Source organism: Nerophis ophidion, linkage group LG11, assembly GCF_033978795.1.
Source record: "Nerophis ophidion isolate RoL-2023_Sa linkage group LG11, RoL_Noph_v1.0, whole genome shotgun sequence".
Classification (NCBI taxonomy): domain Eukaryota; kingdom Metazoa; phylum Chordata; class Actinopteri; order Syngnathiformes; family Syngnathidae; genus Nerophis; species Nerophis ophidion.
This window is the reverse complement of record NC_084621.1, coordinates 18,022,831-18,032,953: the sequence shown is the minus strand read 5'-3', so window position 1 is coordinate 18,032,953 and position 10,123 is coordinate 18,022,831. Positions and strand designations below refer to the sequence as shown.

Here is a 10,123-nt window from a genome sequence, read left to right as displayed (position 1 = left end):
CAAGTTAAAACTCTACTATGCAGAGCCAAAGCCATTTATCAACAACACCCAGAAAGGCTCCGCTGGGCCTGAGCTAATCTAAGATGGACTGATGCAAAGTGGAATAATTCCAGAGAAATTGTGACACCATACGTGGAGCGATCCGGACACGTTTGTTACTGGACAACTCTTGAACACGCGTAAGTTGCTTTATGTTGATGCTACATCTGTAAGTGCAAGTTAAAACTCTACTATGCAAAGCCAAAGCCATTTATCAACAACAGCCAGAAACACTTTCAAATTTAGGGATTTCATAATCTACGCTCTGTAATATCCTAAAAAAGGTTCAGAGAATGTGGAGAAATCACTGCACGTAAGCCATGATATTACATACCTTGTATCCCTTAGGCGCTACCGTATCAAAAAGCCACATCTGTGTGTAAAGGATATCACCACATGGGCTCAGGAACACTTCAGAAAACCACTGTCAGTAACTACAGTTGGTCGCCACATCTGTAAGTGCAAGTTAAAACTCGACTATGCAAAGCCACAGCCGTTTATCAACAACACCCAGAAGGGCTTCGCTGGGCCCGAGCTCATCTAAGATGGACTGATGCAAAGTGTAATAATTCGAGAGAAATAGTGACACCTTACGTGGAGCAATGTGGACACGTTTGTTACTGGACACTCTCCAACACTACCAAATTGCTTTATGTTGAGGCTACATCTGTAAGCGCAAGTTAAAACTCTACTATGCAAAGCCAAAGCCATTTATCAACAACACCCAGAAACACTTCAAATTTAGGGATTTCCCCATCTACACTCCGTAATATCATGAAAAGGTTCAGAGAACGTGGAGAAATCACTGCACGTAAGCCATGATATTACGTACCTCGCTGTGAGGTTTGTTCCGCCTGGATGCAAACGGACCACTCCGGACCGGACGTGCTGGTAGGAACATGATTAATTCTCAAAGACTCGAACAAGTGCCAAAAAAAAAACGAGCCGACAAAAAAACGTGCCGATCGCACTCAAAGCTAAGGCTACCACTTAGCATAGGCAAAAGACAAGGACTACTCTCATAGCTGGGCATGAAGCAAACAATGAAGCCAGGCCGACCTACCAGCAAAGGCAGGCATAACTAGTCCCTCTAATTAGTGCTCAGGGAACAGGTGAGTATCCCGAGCACCAATCAGAGACAGGTGGAAACAATAAGCACTCATGATAACTGAAAACAAACAAGGGTGCACAAAAACAGGAACTAAGGGATTCCAAAACTAACAGAATATAACAAAAACTTTGTCAAGGCGTGGACTTTGGGGTTTGTTTTCCTGGAAGGCAAAGGAAAGTTGGAGGGGGCAAGGCGTGAAGGTAAGGACATGATTTAATCTTAACTCAAAACAGGAACAAACAAAAGGCGCTCACAAGGAGCTACAAAAACTTGGCTGGGAAACAAAAACTTGCACAAAGGCAGAAACTATGAACATGAAACAAAACTCAATAACTGTGACATAAAAAAACAAAAACTTACGTGGCATGGCAAGAAGCAAACTATGGACAGTATCAGAGGTAAGGTCGCCAGGCTGACTTCCTGGCAACTTTCGGTTTAAATAATAGTTACATGATTAGTGAAAACAGGTGCGTGACTAGGGAACAGGTGAAAACTAATGGGTTGACATGGAAACAAAGCAAACAAGGAAGTGCAAAAACAGGAAACAACGAGTTCCAAGGTCAACAAAACATAGCCAAACGAGACGTGATCAAAAAGACATGACAAACATGATCCGGGCCACGGTTCATGACACTATGCAAAGCCAAAGCCATTTATCAACAACACCCAGAAACGCTCTGCTGGGCCCGAGCTCATCTAAGATGGACTTATGTAATAATTCCAGAGAAATTGTGACACCTTACATGGAGTGATGCGGACACGTTTGTTACTAGACAACTCTTGAACACGCCTAAGTTGCTTTATGTTGACGCTACATCCGTAAGTGCAAGTTAAAACTCTACTATGCAAAGCCAATGCCATTTATCAACAACACCCAGAAACGCTTCGCTGGGCCCCAGCTCATCTAAGATAGACTGATGCAAAGTGGAATAATTCGAGGGAAATCGTGACACACTAAGAGGAGCGAGGCGGACACGTTTGTTACTGGACACTCTTGAACACACCTCGGAGACTATGCGAGCACTTGCAAACACTTCAAAAAACCACTGTCAGTCACTACAGTTGGTCGCTACATCCGTAACGATTGTAGCTGAGATAGGCACCAGCGACCCCCACGACCCCAAAAAGGGACAAGCGGTAGAAAATAGGTGGATGGATGGATGGATTATCGATATTAAAGTTATTACTATTGTTATCATTAGTAATAGTATGGTTTGTCAGAGTTAGTTTGTGACGAACCCCAAGATGCAGAGATGGAGCAGGCATGGAGTGAGAAAAAATTATTTAATTAAAATATTACAACAAGAACAAACCAAAGGGGTACAACCAAAAGCGCGCACGAGGCGGATAACAAACTAATGGACCTAGCATGGGAGCTAGAAAATAAAAGGAGCTTAGCATGGAAGCTAGCAAAAACTAATAGGGCTTAGCATGGAGGCTAGCATAAAACGACCCAGGAACAGAAGTTTTTTATGTGTTGTATAAAAACAAATTGGAAGCAGGGAACAAAAAACAGTAAGCTACAAACATCTAACGAACTATAGCTTACCACTACGCTTTTTAAGATACGACACAACACGACTGGTAGCAACAACACATCACAATCATCCAGCCCTGACTGGAGGACAAAAGAAGGTAGAAATAGGAGTGGGCTGATTGACACCAGGTGTGGCCAGGTGCCAATCAGCCGGAGCTGAGGGGAAAACAGCGCACAGGGGGAAAAAAAACAGGAAACAGACAAAATAAGAGTGCTGACAGGAACTAAAAACAGGAAATATTAAACAAACAGAGGAAAAACTAAAACACAAACAAACTGTCAGTGGCAAGCCTGACATGGTTATTATTATTAATGTTTTTATTATTATTATTATGATTACTATTGTTATTATTACTATTATTATTAATATTATTATTATTATCATTGCTATTATTATCATTATTATGTTACTATTGTAAATATTATTTTTAATTATTAATAATTTTTTATTATTATTACTTACCCCGCCTACTGCCCGAATTCAGCTGAGATAGGTTCCAGTAACCCACTGTGACCCCAATAGGGACAAGCGGTATAAAATGGATGGATGGGTATTATTACTATTACTTTTGTTATTATTATTGTTATAATTGTTGCTATTACTGTACAAGGTGGAATATTCCACACAGGAAGTTAAATCATCAACATAATCTGCAGGCATAAATACACTAAACATACCTACAAATATATATATATATATATATATATATATATATATATATATATATATATATACATATATATATATATATATGCAACAAGAAGAAGATTTTGTAATGTGTTATAAAATAGTTTTATTACAATTATTTGAGCAAATAATACATTTCAAGAATAAAAAAGGTCAGTGCAGGAGTCAGAAGGAGATGAAGTGTTGAATTGACACCGTGACATGTGACCTGTGACATGTGACCTGTGACATGTGACATGTGACCTGTGACATGTGACATGTGACCTCAATACGCTTGTCATCACATTGCAAGTACAAAATAAGACTCATTGGGAAAAAAAATTTGTAGATTTACAATCCAAAACTACCAGGACAAACAATGTGGGTCACATGACCTGACAAGCCCGCCCCCTCGCAGGTGTGGGCGGGGCCGACTTGCTGCCTTTGGCCAAGCTGAGGCCTTGGAAGGCCTTGAGCAGGCTGAAGTTCTCGTCCTTGGTCTTGTTGGCGGGACGGACCAACTCGGACAGCTGGCGGGGGAGCGACACTCTGCCGCCAACACGCCTCAGGTGGTCCGAGTCCTTGGCGTCCTAATATGGGCGCGAGGGGGAGGGGCAGACAACTGGACTCATTTAGTATTGCTTTGCATGCACCAAAACATCTGGATATGAGGTCAACATCTGAAATGATGTCAATATCTATAATGATGTCATTATCTAAAATGATGTCAACATCTAAAATTATGTCATTATCTAAAATTATGTCATTTTCTAAAATTATGTCAGTATCTCAAATGATGTCATTATCTCAATATTTTTCAATACCTAAAATGATAGAAATATTTAAAATGTCATTTTCTGAAATGATGTCATCATCTAAAATGATGTCGTTATCTAGAATGATGTCAATACTTAAATTTATGTCATCATCTAAAATTATATCAGCATCTTAAATGATGTCATTATCTCAATATTTTTCAATATCTAAAATGATGTCGTTATCTAAAATGATGTCGTTATCTAAAATGATGTCAATATATAAAATTACGTCATTATCTAAAATGATGTCATTATCTAAAATGATGTCCATATCTAAAATTACGTCATTATCTAAAATGATGTCATTATCTAAAATGATGTCAATATATAAAATTACGTCATTATCTAAAATTACGTCATTATCTAAAATGATGTCATTATCTAAAATGATGTCCATATCTAAAATTACGTCATTATCTAAAGTGTTGTCATTATCTAAAATGACTTCATTATCTAAAATTACATCAGCATCTAAAATGATGGCAATATTTAAAATGATGTCACTCTCTAAAATGATGTCATTATCTAGAATGATGTAAATATTTAGATTTATGTCATCATCTAAAATTATATCAGCATCTTAAATGATGTCATTATCTCAATATTTTTCAATATCTAAAATGATGGCAATATTTAAAATGATGTCATTTTCTGAAATGATGTCATCATCTAAGATGATGTCGTTATCTAAAAGGATGTCGTTTTCTGAAATTATTCTAAGATGATGTCGTTATCTAAAATGATGTCGTTATCTAAAATGATGTCAATATCTAAAATGTCAATATATAAAATTACGTCATTATCTAAAATTATGTCATTATCTAAAATGATGTCCATATCTAAAATTACGTCATTATCTAAAATGTTGTCATTATCTAAAATAACTTCATTATATAAAATTATATCAGCATCTAAAATGATGTCATTATCTAAAATGATGTTATCTAAAATGATGTCATCATCTAAAATGATGTCGTAATCTAAAATAATGTCATTATCTAAATTGATGTCATTATCTAAAATTATATCAGCATATAAAATGATGTCATTAATTAAAATGATGTTAATATCTAAAATGATGTCATTATATAAAATAATGTCATTATCTAAAATGATATCTGCATCTAAAATGAAGTCATTATCTAATATGATGTCATTATCTAAAATGATGTTAATATCTGAAATGATGTCATTATCTAAAATGTTGTCATTATCTAAAATGATGTTAATATCTGAAATGATGTCATTATCTAAAATGATGTCATTATCTGAAATGATGTTAATATCTAAAATGATGTCATTATCTAAAATGTGGTCATCATTTAAAATGATATCTGCATCTAAAATGATGCCATTGTCTAAAATTATGTAATTATCTAAAATGATGTCATTATCTAAAATGATGTCAGCATGTAAAATGATGTCATTATCTCAGAGGATGTCCTTCACACTGACCTCAGCAAGATGATATTTCTTCCTGAAATGAGCTCTCATTGCTGCTCTCTCACTGTTCTTCTGAGCATTCTTCTCTTCACGCAGCTTCCTGTTTGCCAAACAAACACATTTACACTCTCTGACATCATCAACAGCAAACACAACACTCCATGTCCTCTATCCACAGTGTGTTGTGTTACTGCCACCTAGTGGTGTGGAGTGTGTTGTGTTACTGCCACCTAGTGGTGTGGAGTGTGTTGTGTTACTGCCACCTAGTGGTGTGGAGTGTGTTGTGTTACTGCCACCTAGTGGTGTGGAGTGTGTTGTGTTACTGCCACCTAGTGGTGTGGAGTGTTGTGTTACTGCCACCTATTGGTGTGGAGTGTTGTGTTACTGCCACCTAGTGGTGTGAAGTGTGTTGTGTTACTGCCACCTAGTGGTGTGGAGTGTTGTGTTACTGCCACCTAGTGGTGTGGAATGTGTTGTGTTACTGCCACCTAGTGGTGTGGAGTGTGTTGTGTTACTGCCGCCTAGTGGTGTGGAGTGTGTTGTGTTACTGCCGCCTAGTGGTGTGGAGTGTGTTGTGTTACTGTCACCTAGTGGTGAGGAGTGTGTTGTGTTACTGCCACCTAGTGGTGTGAAGTGTTGTGTTACTGCCACCTAGTGGTGTGGAATGTGTTGTGTTACTGCCACCTAGTGGTGTGGAGTGTGTTGTGTTACTGCCACCTAGTGGTGTGGAGTGTGTTGTGTTACTTCCACCTAGTGGTGTGGAGTGTGTTGTGTTTCTGCCACCTAGTGGCGTGGAGTGTTGTGTTACTGCCACCTAGTGGTGTGGAGTGTGTTGAGTTACTGCCGCCTAGTGGTGTGGAGTGTGTTGTGTTACTGCCACCTAGTGGTGTGGAGTGTGTTGTGTTACTGCCACCTAGTGGTGTGGAGTGTGTTGTGTTACTGCCACCTAGTGTTGTGGAGTGCGTTGTGTTACTGCCACCTAGTGGTGTGGAGTGTTGTGTTACTGCCACCTAGTGGTGTGGAATGTAATGTGTTACTGCCACCTAGTGGTGTGGAATGTGTTGTGTTACTGCCACCTAGTGGTGTGGAGTGTGTTGTGTTACTGCCGCCTAGTGGTGTGGAGTGTGTTGTGTTACTGCCGCCTAGTGGTGTGGAGTGTGTTGTGTTACTGTCACCTAGTGGTGTGGAGTGTGTTGTGTTACTGCCACCTAGTGGTGTGGAGTGTGTTGTGTTACTGCCCCCTAGTGGTGTGGAGTGTTGTGTTACTGCCACCTAGTGGTGTGGAGTGTGTTGTGTTACTGCCGCCTAGTGGTGTGAAGTGTTGTGTTACTGCCACCTAGTGGTGTGGAGTGTTGTGTTACTGCCACCTAGTGGTGTGAAGTGTTGTGTTACTGCCACCTAGTGGTGTGGAATGTGTTGTGTTACTGCCACCTAGTGGTGTGGAGTGTGTTGTGTTACTGCCACCTAGTGGTGTGGAGTGTGTTGTGTTACTTCCACCTAGTGGTGTGGAGTGCGTTGTGTTTCTGCCGCCTAGTGGTGTGGAGTGTTGTGTTACTGCCACCTAGTGGTGTGGAGTGTTGTGTTACTGCCACCTAGTGGTGTGGAGTGTTGTGTTACTGCCACCTAGTGGTGTGGAGTGTGTTGAGTTACTGCCGCCTAGTGGTGTGGAATGTGTTGTGTTACTGCCACCTAGTGGTGTGGAGTGTGTTGTGTTACTGCCACCTAGTGGTGTGGAGTGTGTTGTGTTACTGCCACCTAGTGGTGTGGAGTGTGTTGTGTTACTGCCACCTAGTGGTGTGGAGTGTGTTGTGTTACTGCCACCTAGTGGTGTGAAGTGTTGTGTTACTGCCACCTAGTGGTGTGGAGTGTGCTGTGTTACTGCCACCTAGTGGTGTGGAATGTGTTGTGTTACTGCCACCTAGTGGTGTGGAGTGTGTTGTGTTACTGCCACCTAGTGGTGTGGAGTGTGTTGTGTTACTGCCACCTAGTGGTGTGGAGTGTTGTGTTACTGCCACCTATTGGTGTGGAGTGTTGTGTTACTGCCACCTAGTGGTGTGAAGTGTGTTGTGTTACTGCCACCTAGTGGTGTGGAGTGTTGTGTTACTGCCACCTAGTGGTGTGGAGTGTGCTGTGTTACTGCCACCTAGTGGTGTGGAATGTGTTGTGTTACTGCCACCTAGTGGTGTGGAATGTAATGTGTTACTGCCACCTAGTGGTGTGGAATGTGTTGTGTTACTGCCACCTAGTGGTGTGGAGTGTGTTGTGTTACTGCCGCCTAGTGGTGTGGAGTGTGTTGTGTTACTGCCGCCTAGTGGTGTGGAGTGTGTTGTGTTACTGTCACCTAGTGGTGAGGAGTGTGTTGTGTTACTGCCACCTAGTGGTGTGGAGTGTGTTGTGTTACTGCCCCCTAGTGGTGTGGAGTGTTGTGTTACTGCCACCTAGTGGTGTGGAGTGTGTTGTGTTACTGCCGCCTAGTGGTGTGAAGTGTTGTGTTACTGCCACCTAGTGGTGTGGAGTGTTGTGTTACTGCCACCTAGTTGTGTGGAGTGTTGTGTTACTGCCACCTCGTGGTGTGGAGTGTTGTGTTACTGCCACCTAGTGGTGTGGAGTGTTGTGTTACTGCCACCTAGTGGTGTGGAGTGTGTTGTGTTACTGCCACGTAGTGGTGTGGAGTGTTGTGTTACTGCCACCTAGTGGTGTGGAGTGTGTTGTGTTACCGCCACCTAGTGGTGTGGAGTGTTGTGTTACTGCCACCTAGTGGTGTGGAGTGTGTTGTGTTACTGGCCTCTGCTTGTCCAGCTGGACCTGGTAGGAGCGACTGGGACGCCTGGCGTTGGAATTTCCGAAGGGAGTCTTTTTGGTCGACCCGCTCGGTCCTCCTCTTCCTCCCCCGCGTCTTCGTCTCTTCTCACCGCCGCACAACTTCCTGTCCCTCAGACCTCCCAGGCAACCGCTCAGATCGCTGCCCACGGACTCCATAACCGCCGCCCTGACACACAAGCCAGCACAGGAGTGAACCAGCACCCTCACCCTCACCCTCACCCTCTCCCTCTCCCACACCCTCACCCTCACCCTTTCCCTCTTCCTCTCCCACACCATCACCCTCACCCTTACTTTCTACCTCACCCTCACCCTCTCCCTCACCCTCACCCTTACCTCCTCCCTCACCTTCACCCTCACCCTCTCCCTCTCCCACACCCTCACCCTCACACTTACCTTCTCCCTCACCCTCACCCTCACCCTCACCCTCACCCTCTCCCTCACCCTCACCCTCACCCTTACCTTCTCCCTCACCCTCACCCTCACCCTTACCTTCTCCCTCACCCTCACCCTCACCCTCTCCCACACCCTCTCCCTCACCCTCACCCTCACCCTCTTTTGTGAGAATTTGTGTGAATTTGTGCTACATTGTGCAAATTTTTTCGTGAGTTTGTGTAAATTTGCGCTAACTTGCGTGACCAAACTTGCTTCAATGTGTGTGAATTTGCTTAAATGTGCGTGAATTTGTGCTACATTGCGCAAATTTGCGTGAATTTTTCTAAATTTCCATGAACTTGCCCCAAATTGCATGAATTTGCGAAAATGTGTGTGATTTTGTGCGACATTGTGCAAATTTTGCGTGAGTTTGTGTAAATTTGCGCTAAGTTGCGTGACCAAACTTGCTTCAATGTGTGTGAATTTGTGCTACATTGCGCAAATTTGCGTGAATTTGTCAAAATTTCCGCTAAGTTGCCCCAAATTGCATGAATTTGCGAAAAATTGTGTGAATTTGCCCTAACTTGCGTGACCAAAGTTGCTTGAATCCGCGGGAATTTGTGTGCTTCGTTGCGTGAATTTGTATGAATTTGTGTACATTTGTGAAAATTTGTGTGAATTTGCCCTAACTTGCACGAATTTGCTCAATTTTACGCTACTTTGCACAAATGTGTGAATTTGCATGAATTTGTGAATATTTGTGTGCATTTACGCTAACTTGCGTGAATTTACTCGAATTTACGTGAAATTTCTTGAATTTGCAAGAATTTGGGAAGATGTGTGTTAATTTGCAAAAGTTGCATGAATTTTCTTGAATTTGCATGAATTTAGGAACATTTGTTTTTATTTGCTCTAACTTGCATGGATTTGTTTGAATTTGGGAAAATTTGTTTGAATTTACGCAGCATGAAAATGTGAAAAGTTCTCTGAATTTACGCTAACTTGCGTGAAATTTGTTGAATTTGCGTGAGCACATTTGCTTGAATGTGCTTGACTTTGTGCTACATTGCATGAATTTGCAGAAATGTGTGTGAATTTGTATACATTTCCGTGAGTTTTCAAAAATGTCCGTGAAGTTTTGCAAACATGCGTGAATTTGCTCAAATTTGCTTGAATTTGGGAAGATTTTTGTGAATTTGGGTTGGGAAAAGTTGCACAATTTGCGTAAATTTGCTTAAATGTGCGCGAATTTGTGCTACAATGTGCAAATTTTGCGTGACTTTGTGTAAATTTGCACTAACTTGCGCGAATTT

General features: G+C 41.6%; 1 protein-coding gene across 1 annotated transcript in view; it reads right to left on the bottom strand.

Moving 5' to 3' along the window:
- Positions 1 to 3,471: 3,471 nt before the first annotated feature.
- The window catches only part of LOC133561730 (complexin-3-like), a 9,010-nt gene continuing 2,358 nt past the window's right edge, over positions 3,472 to 10,123 (bottom strand). Inside the window, exons 2-4 of the mRNA XM_061915216.1 lie at positions 8,397 to 8,604; positions 5,628 to 5,711; positions 3,472 to 3,944 (exon numbers count right to left, since the gene is read on the bottom strand). Coding sequence (XP_061771200.1) covers positions 3,741 to 3,944; positions 5,628 to 5,711; positions 8,397 to 8,594 — 486 coding nt within the window. The 5' untranslated portion in view covers positions 8,595 to 8,604 and the 3' untranslated portion in view covers positions 3,472 to 3,740. The remainder of the gene's footprint in view (positions 3,945 to 5,627; positions 5,712 to 8,396; positions 8,605 to 10,123) is intronic.